Source organism: Barbus barbus, assembly GCF_936440315.1.
Source record: "Barbus barbus genome assembly, chromosome: 6".
Lineage (NCBI taxonomy): Eukaryota > Metazoa > Chordata > Actinopteri > Cypriniformes > Cyprinidae > Barbus > Barbus barbus.
In genome coordinates this window covers 38,432,806-38,456,577 of record NC_136734.1, presented here as the reverse complement: position 1 = coordinate 38,456,577, position 23,772 = coordinate 38,432,806, and the positions used below count along the sequence as shown (strand labels likewise).

Below are 23,772 nucleotides of genomic sequence, written 5' to 3'. Positions count from 1 at the left end.
GGCTGTGTGCTCTTACTTTTGACTGATTAATTATATCCAGCAAGAACATGTGCTCTGACAGGGTATTATAGATACTGATGATGTTGCTAAAATGCGAGAGCCAAATACTTATCATGCAAAACAAAATGTTGTGGTACATCTTTGATTAAGGCCACAGCTGAGTCATAGGCTGCTGTCACCAGTCTGTCACCATATTCATCCTAGCGGAAAGACAATACCAGAGATATACTTTTCTTTCATTTTTGTTACCTCCCTTACTTTATTTTTGCTCAAATAAAATTGCTTTTGTTTATTTCTAAATTGATTACATTATTTTTGTTTTCAGTTTAAAATTTTTATTTATTCTGCTTTTTATTTAATTTAACAACTTTTTTGTCTCTACTTTACTCAACTTGCGCACATTTCATTGTATTAATTTCATTATATTTTTTATTACTTTTTTTATTTTTCCATTTATTTAACTATTTATTTTCTCATTTATTTTATCCTTCATTCATTCATTCATACAACTTTGTTTTATTTTATTTTTATTCTGTATTTGTTTTTGTTTTATTTTACAGCTTTGTATTATTGTATATGCCACTAGTTTCCTCTATTTGAACATTTTATTATTTTAATTTTATTTTATTCTGAATTTTAATTTAATTCACAAATTGTTACTATGTTACTCTATTTCAACTATTTTATTTTATTTTTTTATTTTTCTTTGGCAATACAAATGTGCTCAAATTTGTTTATGCCAAGCCGGTGATGCACACTAAATTGAAAAACTGAAATTAAATGAGAGAGAAAGCCATCCCTCTTCAGTCGCTGTCACCCGTCGTGTGGAGCCCTGTGGCTGAATGACAAGTCGAGCGTGAAACGGCTGACTGCCCCCAGAAATCAGAGCTCTGGCCTCCTAGGAACTGATACATGCACATACACACACCACAGTGAGGGAACAGAGCGGGCCAACGACTCGACTGCTGAGTCTTCTTTCTCTCTCCCACTCTGTCTCGTCTCTGATCCATCCATCCTCGCTTTATTCTCAGTGTTTTGCAGCCCACACAAGGACACAGAAGAGAGAGAGAGATTGAAGACGAGAGAAATGCCCGTAGGCTCAATCTGTTCTGTGGTGCGCTACACGCAGGCCATGGGGAGACCTCCACTCACTCCATCAAGCTGTCAGACACACACACACATTCAGACTGCAGAGGGAGAGGCTCTTTGCTGCCCTGGAGGCCAGTTCAAGTCAACATCCCATTTCCTTCCTTTCCTGCCTAATTTCTTCAGCACCCTCACTTAAGTTTCTACGGCCTAGTACACTGTGTGTGTGGTTTATATATCCTGGTGGGGACTTAAACCTGAATACACACAGACTCATGGGGACTCCTGTCACAGTGGGGACCTATATTGAGGTACAAAAGCTTAAAAATCATACAGAATGATTTTTTTTTGAGAAAGTAAAAATGCACAAAGTTTCCTGTAAGGGGTAGGTTCAGTGTTGGTGTAGGGTGATAGAAAATACGCTTTGCACAGTATAAAAACCATTACGCCTATGGAGAGTCCCTACAAGGATAGCTGACCAGACGTGTGTGTGTGTGTGTGTGTGTGTGTGTGTGTGTGTGTGCATGTGTAAGTGTAGCAGGCTACATGCAGTACGTTTGGACATTTGGATTTTTTTTTATTAGATTGCAATCCATTCACTAATGAGAATGTAAAATAATATATCCTTTTAAATTTACGTTTAAAAAAAAAAAGCAGCTGTGGTTGTCAGAAATTGACTGTGAAAAATATGGCGACACATAACATATTGGTGTCTACACTATATAACCAAAACTGGTTATAAAATTGACAAAATCCTACCAAAATTGGCTTTTTACTTAAAAATATACCGTTTTTTGAGTTTACGAGATACCAACGAGATACCAACGCCGCCAGACTGACAAGTCCCTGCCTGGTGTCAGGACGAAAGGACAGAGGAGCCGGGAGTGGCTCGGATGTCGAGGTCATAGAACCTAACGAAAGTCAGGGGCGTGGACCACCCAGCTGCGTTGCAGATGTCCTGCATGGAACACCTGCCCAGAAGGCCTCGGAGGCCGCCACACCTCGGGTTGAGTGCGCTCTGACTCCCACCGGCGGGGGGAGCTCAGAGGCCTCGTATGCCAAAGCCATGGCACCCACAATCCACCTACTAAGAGGAGGGCTTCGTAGCAGGAAGACCCCTCTTAGGCGGACCATAGCACACGGGCAGCTGGTCCGCTTTCTCCACAGGGAGGACCTGTGGATGTATGCATCTAGTGCTCGCACTGGACACATACGGTTGTGCTTCTCCTGGTCTGGCTCCCCGAAGGGAGGAGGACAGAAGGCCTGCAGTACGACCGGCTGTGGAACGACCGATGGGACCTTCGGAACATACCCCACGCGGGGGTAGAGGAATACTTTCGCCGAACCGGGCGCAAAGTGAATAGAGGCCGTAGTCAGGGCCTGAAGGTCACTCACCCTCCTCAGAGAGGTGATAGCCAATAAGAAAACGGTCTTGATAGTGAGGAGTCTCTCAGTTATCTCCTGAATGGGCTCGAAAGGTGCATTGCACAGAGCCTCCAGAACCACAGCCAGATCCCACGTAGGGACGAGATCGTACCGGAGGCCTCAGCCTCAGCGCACCGCGGAGGAAACGTGTAACTAGGGGGTGTCTACCCACTGACTGGCCACTGGTAAGGGCGTGGTATGACGAAATAGCTGCCACGTACACCTTAACAGTGTAATGGGTTACCCCTGCGGAGAAACGGGCCTGCAGGAACTCCAGTACTGCACCAACGGGGCAGTTGACTGGGTCGAGCTGGCGGTCCCCGCACCAAGAAGTGAAGAGCCTCCACTTCAAGGCGTACAGTTTCCTCGTAGAGGGAGCTCTGGATTGGAGGATGGTCTCGACAACCTCGGTTGACAGACCGGAAGCTATGAGCTGTGCCCCCTCAGGGCGTCACACCAACAGCTTTCATCACTCCGGGCAAGGGTGCACCTCGGTGCCCCCGGCCTGTGAGAGGAGGTCCCTCCTGACGGGCACTTCCCACGGAGTGCCGTCGAGGAGAGATATCAGGTCCGAGAACCATACTCGGCCCGGCCAGAACGGTGCTACTAACAGTAGACTGACCTCGTCCCGGCGCACTCTCGCCAGAACTCCAGGGAGCAGAGCGATCGGGGGGAAGGCGTACAGACGGAGCCTCGGCCACGTCTGTACCATAGCGTCCAGTCCCAGAGGAGCTGGAGGGGTCAGCGAGAACCAGAGAGGACATTGTGCTGACTCTTGAGTCGCAAAGAGGTCCACCTGGGCCTGGCCGAAAATACCCCAAATCTGCTTCACCACCTCGGGGTGAAGCCTCCATTCCCCGGGCCTCAGCCCCTGCCTCGACAGGATGTCTGCTCCCACATTGAGATGCCCAGGTATGTGCATAGCTCTCAGAGATAAGAGCTTGCCCTGGGACCACACAAGGATCTGGTGTGCCAGCTTGTACAAGGGGCGCGACCGCAGACCTCCTTGGTGGTTGATGTAAGAGACCACTGCCGTGCTGTCGGTGCGCACCAGCACGTGGTGATCTCTCAGGTCTGGGAGGAAGTGCTTGAGTGCACGGAACACCGCTAACATCTCTAGCCGATTGATATGCCACGTCAGGTGGCAACCTCTCCACAGACCGCGGGCAGGGTGGCCACTCATGACCGCACCCCAACCGGTGAGGGAAGCGTCCGTCGCTAGCGAGACGCGGCGACAAGGAGCTCCCAACACCGGGCCCTGGGACAAGAACCAAGGATTCCTCCACATGTCGAAGGCACGGACACAACGGCGTGACACTTTGACAGCGCGGAGTGAGTTTCCCCTCAGGGAGACCCCCTTGGTCTTGAGCCACCTCTGTAGGGGTCTCATGTACAGCAGGCCAGAAGGTATCACGCTGGACACAGCTGCCATGAGCCCCAGCAGTCTCTGAAACTGCTTGACAGTGAGTGACTGGCCTTCTCGCACTCTCCTGACTGTAGTAAGGATCGACTCGATCCGAGCAGGGGACAATCGTGCCTGCATCGTGGTCGAATCCCACACCATGCCTAGATAAGTGATTCTCAGAACCGGAGAAAGCACACTTTTCTTGGCGTTCAGTCTCAACCCCAGTTCTTTCATGTGGGCGAGAACGACATCTCGATGCCGAACCGCCAACCGCTCTGATTGAGCGAGGATCAACCAATCGTCGATATAATTGAGTATGCGGATGCCCTGAAGCCGCAACGGGGCCAGTGCCGCATCCACACACTTGGTGAAAGTGCGGGGTGAAAGTGCTAGGCCGAAGGGAAGAACCCGATATTGGTATGCTTTCCCCCCAAAGGCGAACCTCAGGAACTTCCTGTGAGAAGGAAGGATGGAAACATGGAAATATGCGTCTTTGAGATCTATCGTGACAAACCAGTCCTCGGACCTGATTTGAGTCACGACCTGCTTGATAGTAAGCATCCTGAACTTCAGCTTTCTGACTGAGCAGTTCAGTAGACGCAGATCCAGTATGGGCCTCAGCCCTCCATCCTTCTTCGGAACAATGAAGTACCGGCTGTAGAAACCGGACTGGGTCTCGTGAGGAGGAACCAACTCGATGGCTTCCTTCCTCAGCAGAGTACCAACTTCCTGTTCCACAACCAGAGCCTGCCCGGGGCGGACCGCAGTCATAACAACCCCGCAGAACTGAATAACCGAACTGAATACGATAGCCTTTCGCTACGGTCTGCAGGACCCAAGGAGACACATTCGGCAGCCGCTGCCAGGCTGTCAAATGCTCTACTAAGGGAATCAGTCTCTCGAGACTGACCTCTGGTGCAGCCAGACCGCTGTCTTGAAGCGGCGCACCGGCAGGAGACGCGTAATCTGGCGGCTGAGGCGAGTTTCTCGGCTCCGCGCTGCCGGGCGGACAAACCTGAGAAATATACTCGCTGGGACCGGCTGTGCCCTGGAACAGCGGCAGGGTCAGCAGACAAGTCCCTGGAGGGCACCGAGGGGAGACGGTCACCGAGTGCGGCGGTGCAAGCCACTCCACCCCAGTAGGGGTCGCCCTCCGCGGTCCTGGGGCTCGCCCGTCAGGACCTTTTGCGCGAGGAGCTGGTATGCGGAGGAGGCTGCGCCCGCCCAGCAGCCACCTGAGTTTAGAGAGCGTGCATACCCTCTGCCCACCAAAGATGTTGTAAGCAGAGCAGGAGCCTTCAAAGGCGATGCCGTGGAGGGAGACAGATAGCTCGCAAGCGTCTGTTCAACCTGCGGCATCATCGCCGCATACCCGCGCTCATTCAGTTCCCGCGGGAACGACTGGCCGGGACGAAAAAATTTCACCCGCGATCTCGACACCTCGGTGAGGAGATCGGGGAAAACGGAAGGCTCCTGTGTAGAAGTAGCTCTCTGGGGCGAGAGAGGCGGCGAAACCTCGTCAACGCTCGTCACATCAACCTCCTCGGAGGACGCAGCGTCAAGCCCTCGTCTCGGGGGAAGAGAAGAGACCGCTTCCGAACCGAGAGACTGGGCGCCAGATCAGGCGCGGGAGGATATAGGGACATGCCCGTCTGACTCTCGCCAGCCAGATCAGCCTTTTTCTCTTTTTTTTTTTCTCTCCGCAAGCCCCGCGAGCGCAGCCGCCGCTCTGCCTTTTTTTTTTCTGATTTAAAGGCAGAAGCGGGACCGGCTTTATTCATTTTATGCTTGTGCAAACACTGCAGCTTACAAAGCTTTCATAGTTATATCATATTGGGGTGACAGAGGCGGCGAAACCTCGTGAACGCTTGTCACATCAACCTCCTCAGAGGAAGAGAGACGAAGCATTGAGCCCTCGTCTCGGGGAAGAGACAGCTTCCACACCGAGAGACGGGGCGCCAGATCTGGCTGATACGGGAGGAGATAGGGACATGCCCGTCTCACACTCGCCAGCCAGATCAGCCTGCGAGCCCCACGAGTGCAGCCGCCGCTCTGCCTCGGCAGCAGCGGGACCGGCACCGCGTGGGGAGCTCGCGAAGGCTCCCTTCTCGAAGAGAGCCCTCCGGGTGCGGAGACCGATTTTGCGTGCTCCGCACCCAGGCAGACCACGCGCAAATCGTGTGTGTCCTCGCTCATGATATAGCGAGGGCAAGGATGCACACACGACTCAAAACATGGTCTGAAAGCTTCACCCCTGAGTTTGCCCTTGGCTTTGGCATGATACTGAATGCTTTCCACTTAAAACTAGGACAAACAACAGTAAATAAGACTGACACACACAGAGCGCTTCGCTGAATGACAAAAAGCTGAAGCCGGCTCCGCCGCACGTGCTTATATGCTTCCTGGTCGTGACGTCACCCCGCCCGTGACGCCTCGCCCTTGTTTGACTGATTACACATCATATTCAGAGCCTGGTCACGCTGAAGGCGTTCCCATATGCGTTTTCGACGCAGCTCGAAGTTCCTGGAAGGGAACTAACATTTTTTTTTGTTTTTTTTTTGTGCGCTCAACAGAAAATTACTCGACCTGATATTCGCACCATTGTGGAACTCGGCTCCACTGTATTTACATATAGTGCAGGAATAGTACATGAAATTTTGAAGGAGCAGTAAATCTGTTTTGCAGAGACACGTTCGTGTGGCCAAGTGTGAGTGGGATGTGCATATCCAAACGGATAGCAGATGATCGATCGAGACACATGAAGTGACTAAGTGTAAATAGGCTCTAAGTGCTGTAAAAACTCCCTAACCCTCCTGTGAGATTCCCTGTCACATCACACATAGCCAAACGCTGTAAGACGTCTCGAATGTTCTCATGGGCCGGCAGCTGAGAGCCACAGAGGCGCTGTTTGGCTCGGTTACAGACATAATTCAGTGATTACAACCAAACGATTCCAGAGTTTAGTAGACAGCATGGAGAAATTAAAATTAAACGTCTGTAATGTGACTTATTAGAGTGAAATAATGAATAATTGGTGGCAGGCCATTGAATTATTAAAAAATCAAATAATTCTAATAATTCAACTGACCAGCATCAATTATTCCACTTATACTATGGTTACCACTCCTCAAGACATTGTTCAAATGTTGTATTTAAAGACATTCGTCAAGTTTTTCTACTTAAAATGCTCTTGTGCATAGATGCTGACCCACAATTCAGTTCGGTAACACTTGGCGTCACTCCATTCAAAGTAAACGATTGACGTTGCCAACGCCCCGTGTGAATGGCAAAATCTTATTCCTACAGTCTCATTAAAGAATCCCATTATAGCAAATGTCTATCAACATTTTGGGCCCTATTATAGTTTGGGCCCTATCATAGGCCCAATTGCAAGTGTTTTTGCTAGTTTCAGCCTGACGCAGTTCTCATTTTCCCGTCCTGCGCCGCATTAGTTAAATAGCAAATGCATTTGCGCCCATTTGTGCGCCCATGGGTGTGCTGGTCTGAAAAAGAGGTGTGTTCATGAGTTTTGCTATTTTGAGGAACTGAACCCCTTTAAATAGCGAATCCACCGAGTGCAACTCGCTCTTTAAGGGAATGGGAGATGAGTCTCTGATTGGTTTATTGCATGCTATGCCCAAAAACACACCCATTACTCATTAAGAGAATAGGGACAACCCTTTTAGACCATGCGCCGTGAGCGCCGACCATTTTCCCCATCTTTATATGTGCTTAGATCATTAAAATAGGGCCCATTATGTAATATGATGTAAGGTCTTTGTGAACGATATCATCACTTTGACAGCTCAAACACACATCTGTGATTCCCACAAGAGCCTTAAAGTTTTAGAAATATTATTTTTTATGAATGTTCCTGATGCAGTAAATGGCCAAACACTGCTGCTGACATCTTCACCACCTGTTTAGAGATAGTCTAGCTGTCTGGCTTAGAAACAAAAAAAATCTCATTTTTTTTTTTTTTAAGCGCATGTAATGAACATTGTTTCTTTAGAAAAGCATTAGACAAAAAAATCTGCCTTTTCACCCAATTTTGTTGATCGGTTAGTCATTTCTGACTTGTGTGGACATAATTATGTAAAACAAGAAAAGCTACACTGTTGATGACAACCCTAAGAATTACGTTCACTAGCTGGTGTATCTTTTCTTTTTTTGCACTTCAGGCTTGCTGTGAAAAAAATATATATATTTCAATAATTTTTTTTAATTATTATATTATATTATATAATATATTGTATTATATTATATTTAAGATATTACTGGTCAAAAGTTTGGAAAACTGAAGTAATTTGGTGTTTAAGACTGAAGTAACAGCTGCTAAAAATCAGAAATAAATTGCATTTAAAAAATACATTTAAATAAAAAACTGCTGTTTTCTGTTATAATAATATTTCACAATATTACAGTTTTTACTGTATTTTGATCAAATAAATGCAGCCGCCTTTTAAAAACATTAAAAATTTTTAATGATTCCAAACATTTAGTATATTATATTGTATTATTATATTATTTAAAGTTTTCATTACACAAAATTTCCATTTATCATTTTTTCATCTGTTGTCTGTGACCCTTTAACAGACTGCCAGTCTTTCTTGTATCCTCTCTCTCTCTCTCTGCATCCCTCCCACATCAACTCACACTCTTCTTTTCCTATATGCATCATTATCTCTCTCTCACTCTCTATTTCTACCTTCAGCCCCCTGATCAGATCAATAGTTCTTAATCCATCTTCTCTTTGGTCCAGTCACTTCCCATAATGCCCAAAGGCAAAGTCACATGTCAAACTGTTGCATGAATTTGATGCCTTGATCAAATCAAAGTGTGGGCGGCTGGTTTTGATCCATCATTTATGCTGGGGTCAAGGAGAGCTGGTGTCTTCTCGTCTCTGAAGGTTGGCGCTCGACTGAAATATTATGCTGGCAAAGTTCTGTGAAAGCTCTTTGTTGACCTCGAGTCGGGATGTTGATGTATTTATAGACAAAAACTCTTTGATTATTTTTCTTTCCTTTGCCATTGTAAGGAGCCATTTTTGTTTCTAACATGCTTTTGTGTAAGAGAGGCTCCAGGAACTGTTTGCCCTTCCGTTGCTTGGGTAAGATGTTTAGCATTGGCACGGACTTTGCTTTGTATTAAAAAATTGTGGAGACAGTGGCGCCGAAGCGTGTTTTGGAGAGGCGGACCGTTTCGAATGCCCTGGTGATGTCTTCGCATGATGGAGTTAATGCTCATGAATATTAATTAGGCTATGCTTAGTAATGATTTACACTAAGGTCTGTCATTTTAAAACATTCAGGCTTTCTTTGGGAAAAAAATCTACATATTCTATTATTATATTATAATATTACGGTTCAAAAGTTTGTAATAATTTAGAATTGTTTGTTTTTGAACATTTATTATGCATAAGGTTTCTTATGCTTAACGTGGCTGTATTATTTGATCAAAAAATAGCATGATAAATGCCATAAATATTAATTAGTTTATGCTCAAATATTTGCTAACACTTGAATAAGGTCTCATTTTTAACATTAGTTAATGCATTAGCTAACATGAACTAACTACTGTATGAGCAATATATTTTTATTTTATTATTTTTAATTTATATTATATTAATGCATTAGTTAACTTGAACAATGTGCAATGTATTTTCAAAGCATTTATTAACATTTATTCAAAAATAAAAATGTTATTGTTTATGTTAGTTCACAGTGCATGTAATGTTTGATTTAAAAAAAATGTTTTAGTAAATTTAGTAACTTTTAAGATTAATAAAAGCTGTGTTCTTTAATAGTTCATATGAACTGCTGTTAACAAATGAAACCTTATTGTAAAGTGTTACCAAATATTTTAATATGAATGTGTATTGTTTTGATAATTAGATCTGGCCTGTAGTAAAGAATTGGTCACAAACTAATTAATAAGGTGGTTGGGACAAAATCATTCTTGGCCAAAAGTCATGTAATTGATGCCTGTGAGCACCGGCCTTTTGTTGTTTGTCATGCTAGTTGGAGTTACACTACTAGCATCTACACTCGGGCCCTTGAGACTGTCTGAAGTGACTCAAGTTTCCCACTGGGCCGCTGAGAGGGAGAGTCGCCTAAAGTGAACACTAACAGATACAGCCTTGTTCAATTATTTAAAGCCTGTAGTGTATTCACGGACTCACTCACTGCTACAATGGATTGTTTGTGCTAAATGTACATTTGAAAGCCTAGAATTGAACTTTGACCTTCACCTCTGCTTGACCTTCCAGGAAGAAGTTAGCGTCTGTGATTATATGTTATGAAGAAACAGCTGAGCTTGATTGAGAGTTGACCTTGAGCAGGTGTTGTCGTTCTGACAAAGAATAAGATTTAGCCACATCGCTTGTTTGTAATTTTGTTGTCAAATGCATTATTTTAGTTAGCGACTGTTTTTTGATTAGTTTCCATTTTTTGGATAAATTTGGATACATTTCACTTTGGATAAAAGTCCCTGTAAAATGTGTAGTTCAGTTTAGAAAAATATCTGATATGTTGTTTATGGCTCCAGAATGATTCCAATTTTGTTTCCAAAAAGTTATCCTTACAGCCATTTACAAACATTTTGAGAATATACTACTATTTTTTTTACATTTTTAATATAGCTTTTATTTTAGCTTTTCTGTTTTTTATTGGTATGTTTGTCATTTTTATTATTATTTTTTTTTTTTTTTATATTTTGTGGTTTAGTTTAAGTTAGTTGCCAAAGCAACAATTCAACTCTACGTTTTGTTACTTATATTTTTAGAGTCAAACCCAGTCATAAGGATAAATGTATAATAAATAAATAAACTTTTCACTGAAGTATGATTTGCTACAGACCGAGATACAACTATTTGAAAATCTGGAATCTGAGGGTGCAAAAAAAAATCAAAATATTGAGAAAATCAATATTTAAAGTTGTCCAAATGAAGTCCTTAGCAATGTATATTATTAAGTTTTGATATATTTACGGTAGGAAATTTACAAAATATCTTCATGGAACATGATCTTTACTTAATATCCTATAATTTTAGATAATTTTGACCCATGCAATGTTATTGCTACAAATATACCTGTGCGACTTATGACTGCTTTTGTGCTCCAGTGTCACATATATATACATATACATATATATATATATATATATATATATATATATATATATATATATATATGTATGTATATATATATGTATGTGTATATATATATATATATATATATATATGTTTTAGTTAACGATTACGACACTTCATGGACATCGGTATAAACTTGAGATTTTTCAGTCTCCACATGTTAAAATGTCCTCATCTTTGGATGATGATATTCCCCGGCTAAACTTTTTTTTTTTTTAAGACAAATGATTACATTTAGTGCTCTGGATGTTCTTTTCTCCGTAATGCGAATCACGAGACGCTGGTTGTTGTGTCCGATCCGCAGCAGACGGGCCTGGTTATTATTGCACGTGCTGACAGCCCCTGATGATGTCACTGTTCTGTTGCCATGGTGCTGACAGCGAAATGTATTCACGGATGGTGCTGAGATCTGCTTTTGCATATTTTTTGGTCTCTCTGGCATCCTGTACTGCTGGAATCAGTATTCATCCAGACATCCCAAGGCAGACGCTGATGTTGAGCCAGCATGGCTGTCGTCAGGCTAGTTTCTCACTCCCCCTCCAAGGCCAATTCATTCCCAATCTCCTCAGCATGTGACAGGTGCAACTGTGTTATTGATTTGGGCAGTCGGTTTTAATGTGCTCCGGGATGCGCAACGCTTATTGTCATCCCCCCCCTTGGTGTGCGTGTCTATTAAAATGCTGCCAGGAAAATGTTCTGAAATATTAGACAGTTTCCTCCCCCTCTCCTCTCCTCCCATTCCCATTTCAGCTGAAATATATAAGCCCGTCGGCAGGCCAAAACCCAAGCCACGGGGTCTCGCTGTGAATAAATCACACTCGCTCGCTCACACACATGCAGACGTGCTGCGGCGTTCACGAGGGAGTCTGTAAATAAAGCGTGCTCACCAAATGTGAAGAAAGCTGTTTAAATGTCAAAACCATCTTCACGGGCGATGACAGGAGAAGCTGTAATGTCCAATGTAAACATAACACCTCATTTTATTGTATCGTTCACTGTGTCCATCTCATGTTTTTCTACTCTCACTGCTGTCCTCTCCGCAGGTATGTCAGGTTTATAGATCTATGTTTTGTGCTCTGGACGGTGATCAAACAGAGGGCACCGCTGTCACCAATCAAGCCAGTTATTTTCTCTTATCTCTTTTTTCCCTCATAAGATATACTCCATTAATTTTGCTTCTTTTTATTTAATTGAAAACATTTTCTTGTTTTTTTTTGTTTTAAATTGAATAAAAGTAAATAATGTATGTTGTTGTGTAAAATGAAATAATTACAAAATATTACTCCACACATGCTCTCACACTATACAGTATGTGTAGCTTATAGTAATAATTACACTAATTACTATTATTTTTTATTTAATTAACAGTTGTATCAAAAACACTATATGTAATTATCCAGAGCACAAAGTCATGGTATAGTGAAGGAATCCGAAATTGTGTGCCTTTTTCACTCCAAATATGGTTTTGTTTCTCAGAATTATTTTTGCACTCTGTTCTGAATGAATCCGCTCCATGTCTTCCTGTTTGTCTCCTGTTGCTCTCTGCTCAGGTCTACCTTTTTCTGTTCTTGCCCTCTTTTGGGTTCAGTTGGGCCTCTTCTTGCCGCACAGGATGTAGGTGTGCCCAAGTCTTGTGTGTTCAAAGTGCGTACATATTCACGCCCACATAATGCACACAATCTTATATCTTACGGCCTCGCAAACATTACATTCAGGGTGGAATGTTAGCCACAATGGCCGTTATACCAGATACAGTCAAACTCAGCTTTTGTTCCTTACTAGAGCAGAGAAATATAACCACGAGTTTGAATCACTGACAAAGCTGTTGACTTTGAACTGTTTGACATCCACATCGCTCAACAAGAAAATCCCACCTGAATAAGAACATGATTGACAATCGGCTAAGCCACTTTTGTTTGTGCTAATGCCTTGGACCTACAGTGGATGACTTGAGCTGAGCAATTAGGATTTGTTTAGCCATTGCTGCAAAGGACACAGTCAATGAATGGGTTCCTCTAATCCACAGCATAGACTCACACAAATGTACATGAAACATCTATACACACAAAGGCGCGCTGCTGAACTGTGCTGAATTTCCACTGAGTGAATGCAGGCTTTTGAATTTAAGAGCGCTCAGAGTTTTCCTGTCCCTGGCTGCAGTTTTTGTCTAATCTTTATTTTCATGCAAGCTATAGGAAAGTGTGCGGTGAAACCCTGTGTGGGAGGTTGTACGGTTGAGCGTAACCTCTGCATACACACGCACAAACAAATCAAGCCACAAGAAAGCTGCTTGTTTGAGCAGGACCTGTCGTTATTAGTGGAAACTGAGAAACATGTGTCTGTTCTCTTGATGGTTTTATTGTTTGTAACACATTCAAAACAGATAATGGGCATCTGCGGCCAAAGACAGGGATGCTCTTACCTCTTCTCTGCCATCCCTGTGCTTTTTTGTTTGTTTCTTTTAAATAAGATAGAAGTCAGACAGATTTAAATGGTAATTTATTTATTCATTCATCCATCCATCCCATCTTTTTTTATATTTGGGAATATTTTCCAACACTTTACTCATTTGTTAATGCATTAACATACATTAACCATGAGCAATACATTTGGTATTTATTAGTCTTTGTGAACGTACTACTTTTCATTATTAGGTCATGTTAGTGCAGGTGCATTGAATAATATTAACAAATGCAACTTTTGAGATTATTCATTTATTAGTTTATTTTAACCAAGATTTTTTTGATGCTTTAAAAGTACTTTTAATTGACTAAGCTCATGTTAACAAATGGAACCTTCTTGCAAACTGTTGCTATTTATTTATTTTTAAAATGTACTTAAGTAACATAGTACCTTCTTAAAATGCAGTTAGATTTAGCATTGTTCCGTGATTTTTCATAGGTACAATCCAGTAATTTTAGTATAAATGCATGTGATCACCAGGATGAAAGATTTCCACACACAGATTTTGCATGGGGTTCAAGTTGGTCACAAACATTTGCTGACCAGCAGAAAGATGCTTGTTATGAAAGTGACTTTTGTGTGAGTGGTGTTTCTTGCATTGAGACAATGGATAAAGTTGGAAAGTCTTGGAGACATGTTCAACTATAGCAGGGGTGGCGAACGTCGGTCCTGGAGAGTTTTGCGTCAACCCTAATCAAACACACCTGGACAAGCTAATCAAGGTCTGGAGCTGAACTCTGCAGGGCTGTGGCTCTCCACCACACTATACTCTTGAATATCTCTTGTTAATGAATACATGCAAACTTAGATGTAAACAAGCAATCTTATTCTAAGTGGAGACTAAAGAAGGTTGAATGGAAAATTCTCATTTCAGTAGGAAAAAAACACGAACTTCAGATCCTCATTAAGAAAACAAAAGTGAGTGGTTGTGATCAGTCCTTTAAGTGCAAATGGCTTGTAATTGCTCATTTGCATATGCATAATTGCAGTCCATTTATGCCGCGAGACCCGAAATGTCCTCCACCACTCGTTCAATTGAAAGGCTAGAAGCGCAAGAGTGTGCAATAATGGCCCGGCATGAAACATTTATGGAGGAATACGGCACTCCAGCGCCTGCTAAGTGCTGTAGAGGGTATTTTATAACATGGAGAGAGGAAGACAGTGTATCCTAATTAGATTTTTTTTTTTTTTTAGATGTTTTAAAGTTTGTAACGGTGGCTGTTTTCTGTGCTCAACTGTCCTTCGTAAATTAAAGTCTTTCATGAAGCCTCTTCCCTGCACCTTTCACCTTTCTCTTAACTAGCTTTGTAACGCCACAGATTAACCTGGAGCTGGATAGAGTAATTCTGCATTCTATCTTTAGAAGAACACTTCTTGGGTGAAGTGACATACAGATAGTAATGAGTTGTCGGTGAGAAGTACTTCACTTAACGTACTTCATTTTCATTTCAAAAATGAAATTTTTTTGAGACAAAAAAGTGCTTTGTTATAAAAGTCATGGTTATTTTATTCTTTGCGAGTTTCAAGACTCTTTAAATGCACTTCTTTTGGTTTTTACCTTTCTGTTTGAGAAATATAATGCTAAAGAGAGACAATGTGACTTGAACTTTGAGCCTCTGATTTTCTTCACTGCAAACATAAACACATTAATCTCTGTGTTAAAAATTATGCAAAATATTATTTTTTTACAAAACACTTTAAAATATCAGCTGTTATATATATATATATATATATATATATATATATATATATATATATATATATATATATATATATATATATATATATATATATATATATATATATATATATATATATATATATATAGAGAGAGAGAGAGACAACAATTTTTGTCTATACATATAAAAAAAAAAAAAAAGGTAATGGTTAAGAATGGGCTTTTCCTGGTTTTTCCTCAGAACTTTCCTCTAAATGCTTCTCTGTTGTTGTACGCTATAAAGCTAAATGTAAGATGTGAAATTCACTTGCTTTGAGTTTTTGTCTCGGTGCCGGCGGGCTGTCACATAGCTTTCGGATAATTTTTCCCCCAGTAATTTGCCAGCATCTCATCCATATACGAATAATTTCCCCTTAACTTTCCATCTATTATGATCCGTGGAGCCGCTCGACTCTCAACCCGCTCCTGACACCCGATGGAAAAGTTGGATTTTATGGTGTCTCACTTTTGAACCATGGCAGCCTCTTTCAAATGTATCACTTTATCCCCTTCATCACCTCCATTTTTGTTGAAAGGTGTCATCCAAAGAAGGAAAAAAAGAGGAGCCGTAAAAATCATACCTGAACCGATAATGAGGTCAGAGAATGAATGAATAATTCTCTCATATCTTTTCCTTACAGTGTGACAGCGAGCGTGACATCGATGACAAGGTAAGACTTCTTTTCATGAGTGTTTGTGTGTTTACCTAACCCGCCGTGGAGTGAGTAAGAGTTTATAGTATGAAAGCCTGTCTCCTGTCTGCATGCGTGTTTGTGTATGTGTGTAGATGACAGAAAATGGCTGCCAGTCTCGTGATTGTTGTTTATTTGCATATTAAAGCGATACAAAGGCAAACAGTGCGATAGAGAGAAAGTACACTTATTGCGGAAGTCTTTTAAGCTTTCTGTGAGGCGTCATTGTGTTTGGCGTGTCAATTCAACTCCTTTGAAGTTGTTTGAACTTGAAAAGTAGACACCTGTCTTGATGTTTGTGCTAGTTAAGGCAGGAAGTGCTATTGTGAACGTCACTTAAAGAGGCGAGCGCCTTGTAAATCTGAAGAAAAAGTGTCTTTGATTAGCTAAAGTAACTGTAATTCTTACTTTTATTAGCAGTAGAGTAGTGTCCTGTTTCTGAAAGGTGCATTTTTTAACCTTCTAACAACTATTATGGAGACGAGGCTAGTTCAACCTGTAATCATCGATTAGAAATGAGCTAGCAGGGTGAAATTCATGCATTACCACGACCTCGACGGTAGATGTTTCTGTGTAAAAGTGCACATCATTTGCATGACCGTTTTGATGTGCAGGTAAAATGTTGTCGCTGGTTTATAATTTGATTTATGTCGTCAGTGGACGTTAAATGGCAGAACTGGTCTTATCTAAATTTGCAGGTTCTCTTGTTTAATGTGATATATAGAGCATCCACGCAAGCTACTCGTGAGGTGTAACATTTGCATATTCTTTGCAATAGAAACAACAGCTACAGCCATATAGTGATGGATAGATAGGCCTCAGATTATACCATTGTGTCTAATTTGTTATTCAAATGCGCTCTGGTCACGAATGCTTTCGAGATTTGGTTAGCGGTTTGTAGGTTGCCAGATCTTTTCCGGTGGAATGTTTTTCCCGGCTCCTTTAGCGCTTGTTTATCTTTTAATATTGATAACCCTGTAATGTCTGTCACCCATATAAACAGCATGTAGCTCCAGTGGAAGTGTAACACGTGTTAATTCCCCTGCAGTTAAGCAATTACTCCCTGCTAAATGAATGTGATAGCATAACTAATCTCCTGTAAGCCAAGCTCCCAGTTCAGTGGAAAACGTCTCCTGCGCGCTCTATAAATAATACATTGATAGCGAGCAGCAATTTGCATTAACCGCAGCTCACGCTAGTCAATAGGCTTTTATCTCTCTCCTCATTGAGGCAGATGGTAAGAGAAAACCTCTTTGGATTTGACACGATGAAGAGAGGGACTTTTAGAGGCTGCGTTTTAACACTAGTATGCTTCAGAGAAAAGAGAATCAGGGTATTCCACACTTATTTTAGGGTCCTTTATGTTCTTTGTTTCTCTGTGGCTCTCGTTCTCTCAGTCATGTGTTCCAGATGACGATATTGTGGATGCATTATATTGGTCATGAGCAAAGAAAGTAGAGGGAAAATGTGGCCAGGTTTGAGGCATGCAGCGTAAATTTTTATTTGTTGATCCTAGTGCAAGTTCTGGCCATTATTAAAACTATTTTTAGGCACGGCACTGTGCTCATATCATATTTTTTAGTCATCATGGAGATGCCAATGCAATACTCTTTGCCAACTACAATATTCTTTAAAGTATCGTAAGGTTGTAATACACTACTATTTAAAATAAATGAATACTTTGAATCAGCAAGAACACTTTAAATTGAGCAAAAGTGACAGTACATGAATGTTACAATTAATTTGAATGTAAATAGATGCTGTTTATTTAGAATTTTCTGTTCACCCAGAAAAACAAAATGCAAAAAAGCATATTTGAATGATTTCTAAAGGATCATGTGACACTGAAGACTGGAATAATGGCTGTTGTAAATTCAGCTTTGCATCACAGGAATAAATTACTTTTAAAATATACTAAAATAAACATTTTATATACACTATATATATATATATATATATAGCACATGAAGGGTAATCCCGTTCCATGTTAAATGCAGAAGCAGACTTTTCCTTGTATTTGTGAGAACACATGGAAGCAATTGCAGCGCTCCGAGTCAGAGAGGGTTTGTGTTCCTTCGGAAGAATGCATCAGGTTAGGATTTCTTGTCTCTTCTACTGGAGATAATAGTTGTAGGTGAGGGCATTGAGAAAATGAGCCATGGTTGTTGTGGTGTTTGTGTCCAGGTGCGCAGGTGAACACCTCATAGGTGTTTTTATATGAACTTATCCATTTTAAACAGCAAGCACAAGCAAGATAACATGATTACCACTTCAGAAATCACTCATCATAATTGCTTTCCATAAAGAAAAGAATAAACACTGTTATTTGTAATTGTATACATTTAAATCTAATCTAAAGCATTACTCTTTCCCTCCCGTTGAATAGTAACAGGTGTCTTCCCGTGAACAATAGCTCCTTTGAACAGCGGCATGAAGAACGTGAACATTCTCTCTCATGGCTTTTTTACACATTACTACATTATAAAACAGCCGGCAGGTGCGCTGGAGGGGCGTAATCAGTTGGGCTGATTTGAATAAAATTGCTTGATGTGTAGATCGAGTCCACTTATTATCAAAGACATCACGACTTGTTCAAAGAAAACAGCTCACGCGGTGCATGACAGATGATACCACCTGAGGGTTAGAGCCATCGCTGAAATTACATACGCAGTTGCGGCCAAAAGTTTTGGAGCTAGCTGGAGATAGTGGATGCGATTTATATTCATATAGAGCATTGTATGATTTTGGTTTTCATTGTTCTGCCTTTTTTGGAACAATCTTGTCCTGTTCGGAAATGGCTGACAGTTGGTTTTGTGTGTTTCTCAAGGAAATGATTTCCTTTAAAGGTTCCTGTACAGAAAGATTGAACATTGCTAAAAAAAAACACATTTAAAGTAGTTGAACACCTTATCTGGATTCTTTTTTTGTGCACCAGTATTTCTAACACATTTCTAGCATGTATGTTAAGTTTTATACTGTTCTTATTGTGATGCAATATCAATGCATGTTATTCCTCTATATATATATATATATATATATATATATATATATATATATATATATATATATATATATATATATATATAGTCGTCTTTAATCAGATAGGTTGCTCTTTCTACAACATGACTTTACTTTCCATTGACGTCATTTAGGCGTTGTGTAATGGATAATGTATACCAATAGCCAAATAGCTATTTAGACATTGTTTTAGAAAATTTAGTCTGACTCCATTCTGGTATGTGACGTCCACTCTTCATGGTCCAGTTAGTTCCAGATGCTCTGTATTTTTCTCATTGATTGTCCTGTTTTACATTACACAAGTCAAACTGCTTGCGAACAGCAGTTCACATTGACTTCAAGTCAAATATATTCTCTAGAAAGAGGGAATTTGATTCTAACGGTTTCATTGGTTTGAAATGGGTTTGTTTGATTCATCGCTCACAATATATTGTTTAGATGCTATGCTTTTGTTTGGTAACGTATACTACCGTTCAAACATTTGGTATGATTTTTATAGAAATTAATACTTTTATTTAGAATGAATGCATTAAATGAATCACAAAAATTACAGTCATGGCTAAAATGCTGTTCTTTTGACCGTTCTATTCATTAAAGAAACTTGTATTACGGTGTACAAAAAAATATTAAGCAGCACAACTGTTTTCAACATTTCTTGAGCACCAATTCAGCATATTAGAATGATTTCTGAAGGATCATGTGACATTGAAGACTGGGAATTTAGCATTAACCTTAAAGCTTTAGCATTATTTTGATATTTCACACAGTATTATAGTGAAATATCAAAACTGTATTTTTGATCAAATAAATGCAGCCTTGGTGAGCATGAGAGACTTGTTTCAGTAAAAAATATATACGATATTACAGATTATTTTACACGTTGCATTGGTTACGATAAAAATGCTTCTGGTTCATAGATTGTGCGTCGCAAAATGCATACCTATATATGAATCTTGATCGGCGCTGGAATCAAAACATGATCCATTCAGTCCGGTGGTTGCATTGTCACAGATTTCCACAGTTGCACGACTCTGGGACAGAGCTGTCAGGCGTGATTCTGTCTCACCTGACAGGTGAACACTGAAAACTGTCTATTTTGTTGGGCAGCGTAAAGAGATTTCTGTTATTTCATTCCTCTCTGTCCGTTACATCCGTGTGACAGCATATCACAAAACACACCCAGCCATTTCAGCCACTTCAGGTAAACACAGGCATTTTCCCCTTTAACTGAAGAGCTTTATAGCTGACGAGCATTGCTGTCTTTGTTGACACCCTAAACCTTCTCCCTCTCTCAATTCAAGCTATTTGTTCTGTCAAATATCACGTTGTTCAGTATGACTTTGGAAGCATTAGTACCACACGCTTGACTTTTATCTTTGTGGTGGCCCCAATTTGACGGGCCACCGCTGTTTAAGACCCACCTGTTTTTATGAACTCCTTTACCTGGAGTCTTGCATGTAAACGTCATGCTAGAATGCTTTTGAGATCTGAACGTTATCGTATGTCATTGAATACTTAATGATATGACCCATGCAAACTAATCTGTAACCTACAAAAATAATGCTACCATTTAAATGACAATAGTTTGAATGCTGTTTACTCAACACTATCAGATTTAGCATGCTGAGCAAAAAGCAAGCTGACATAGTTTAACTTAATCTAATACTTACTATTTTTAAAACACTAGATTAAGTTGTATCATGTATGCTTTTTACTAATGTGAAGGTTGTGTTGCTAATGTATGTTAGCATGCTAAATTTGAGCATGCTTGGTAAACAGCAGTCCAAACTATTGTCATTTATACTGTAGTACTTTGGTATTTCTTCAAAAATGTGATAGCATCCAGACTTTTATGGAATTAAGGCTTTTAGAAAACAGTTCTGGAAATGCTGGGTGATGTTTTGGTGGTGTATAGGTACTTTTTTTTTAGTGTGAGATTTTCAGCTCTCCTTAAGTTGTGTTTCTCTGTGAGGCATTGATTAATGTCTTCAGACCAAATCTCACTGTGATGAAGCTGAATGTGATTATATAAACCCTTTAACGAAGGTGTACCTATAGTCATTTAGCATCCACCTCACGAAACCTGGATAAAGTTTGTATTTCATAAAAAAAAAAAAAAAAAGTAGGTTAGATTTCTTCTTCTGCTTCATTATTATTATCATCATCATCACTGGCATTATTTTATGACAAATAAACACCCCAAACCACTAGTTTCCATTATAGTAATGCACAAAAAAGGAATAATATATGCCTAATTTAACTATCATATTAGTTATCTTGTGATTTCATGCTGATTTTAATACATAATTAAATCAGTGTAATTAAATCAGTTTATTAAAGTTTTTATTTACTCTTAAAAATTGCAGAATTACTGTATAATAATGACAATTTAGGGACAAATTCTGCTTAATTAACATATTATAACCATGCAAAAAATGAATTGGTCTTAAAAGGCATGTTTTCAGTATGTAAAGTAGATGCATTACATTGATCTATTTATTTATTCATTCATTCAACCATTAAAGGAATAGTTCACCCAAAAATTCAAATTCTGTCATTAATTACTCCACCCTCATGTCGTCCCAAACCCGTAAGACTTTCGTTCATCTTTGCAACACAAATTAAGATATTTTTGATGAAATCTGAGAGCTTTCTGATCCTCCATAGGTAGCAAGGGTGCTACCAGAATCAAGGCACAGAAATGTAGTAAGGACATCATTAAAATGGTCCATGTGACATCAGTGGTTCAACTGTAAATTTACAAAGCTACGTGTGCAAAGAAAACAAAAATAGCAACTTTGTTTAAAAAATGAGTCTCCACCCTGGCACCATTTTGGAGAGTATGACGGCGAATGTGCATGCTACGATCTGAACGTAAGCATGCATTGTTTGCGTTCAGATCAAATCACAATGTCCTTACTCCGTTTCTGTTCTTTGATCGTGATAGGACCATAGCTGTCTATGGAGGGTCAGAAAACTCTTTTTGGATGAACTATCCCTTTAACTGGACCCAGACATGTTTTTGTGAGGTTCGTCCATATAGCCTATACCCCACATGCTTGAGACTAGTCTGTACTAGTCTGTCTCTTTCTCCCTGATAAATGGCTTCTGCAACCCTTTTTTAGCTGTGTTTTCCTCCTCTCTGCATCATTTTGACAATCTGAGGGAACTAATGATCTGTAATGTACCCTCTACACCTAGACCCTTCTTAGCTGTCTTTTCTCTCTCTCCTCTCGTCCTCCTTTTCTCATAGTCAGTCATAAACAGGCCACCCACAGGCTTGCTGACAGGCCTCTAATAGTTTTTTTATGGAGGTGAAGATGGAGCGGCTTAATGTTTCGACACAAGCAATCATCGCTCCTCATCTCTTTAATGAAATTAGATTAAGTGCACCTGGGGAAGGGCTGAGGAGAGGGAGGCCGAATGCCGGTTAGGACGCTAGCTTTCATTTAAAACCAATTTGCCTGCAATATTCCGCCATCAGCCTGGGATTCAGCATGCAGTCGGAACGGAGGGTGAATGAGATCACACTGGCACAGACGGGTTTAATTCTCTTCCCCGCGGGCGGCGTGAAATTATAACTGACACATTCGACACACACTTTAATATGGAGATGCCATTTTTCTTCTGTCCAGCATGGCTTTCATTCTCTATCATCTCTGGCTTTCTTCACCTCACATCTTTCCCTCGCTTGCCTATAATTCCTCTCTCTCTCTCTCTGTTTTTCTTACTCTATTTTTATTTCTTTCTCTTAATGGCATCATAATGTTACCTCTCTCCGAACCACTAAAGCATGGAAGCGGTTTTCTTTCAAATTTATTTATGTTACGACTGTTTCCAATGTTCTCTTCTTCGATTTGCGAGAATGTATTTTCTTTGAATGTCAGGAGTTACATCTGGTCCATGTTTTAATCGCTATTTTGCGGTACTACTTATATGCAGCATGAGAACAGAAGCAGAGATCTGACCCAATGTGGAATTTGAAGATTTCTCTTTTTTTAACGTTAATCTTGTGTTTCTATTGGAATGGATGGAGACAGAAGGCCTTTTTGCTAAATTTGAACCATTTACAAGAATAGACATTCAAATGGGAACATTTAAGGCTTAGAGGAGCAGTTCACCCAAAAAATAAATGAGTCATTCTACTTCATGTCTCTTTCACCCTTTTCTACACCATGAAAGCAAGCCGTGTTATAACCCATATGATAGCTATTCATGAACAGGCTGAAATTGTTGTTCAAATCTAATATTCGCATTTATAAGCTCACAAATCTTATTTGTTTGTGTACAAGTGAAACATGCCATCTTTAGGTGCATTGCAGTAGGTTTGACGTCACTGATGCCATACGTAATTGATTTTTGAAATCTGTTCCTCATATACTGGTATTGTATGACTTCAGGTGACTTGTAATATAACACATGAGCCATATGGCCAACTTTTGTGGTTTTCACCATTTTTTGAGTTTGACATCTGTGGTCAGTATAAATTGTTTGGAAAAGAGCAAAAGCGAACGTTCTTCAAATTTCTCCTTGTGTGTTCCATGGAAAAAGTAGCAGCATACTGGTTTGGAACGGCATAAGGTGAATGAATAATTACTGAATGTTTAACTGCGTTCGTGTTTTTGACTTGACTATGAAAGAGTAATATGTCCAGTACGGCTTGACGCCAAACTCATTAAAGCATCACCGTTGAAATGATGTTTCCGCAAATACACATCATAGATGGCTGGCAAGGACACATTCACTTTGACGTACACTTGTGAAATAGTGCTTATTATATTGTCTGTTTATTCTGGCATTGGGGACAAGTTGAGTG

General features: G+C 40.5%; 1 protein-coding gene across 13 annotated transcripts in view; it reads left to right on the top strand.

Annotated features, from left to right (window-relative positions):
- LOC306871174 (fibrosin-1-like protein) overlaps positions 1 to 23,772 on the top strand; it is a 285,982-nt gene that overhangs the window by 164,467 nt on the left and 97,743 nt on the right. For all 13 annotated transcript variants that reach the window (XM_079418936.1, XM_079418935.1, XM_079418940.1 and 10 more), the window contains one exon: positions 15,888 to 15,917. In XM_079418936.1, coding sequence (XP_079275062.1) covers positions 15,888 to 15,917 — 30 coding nt within the window. The remainder of the gene's footprint in view (positions 1 to 15,887; positions 15,918 to 23,772) is intronic.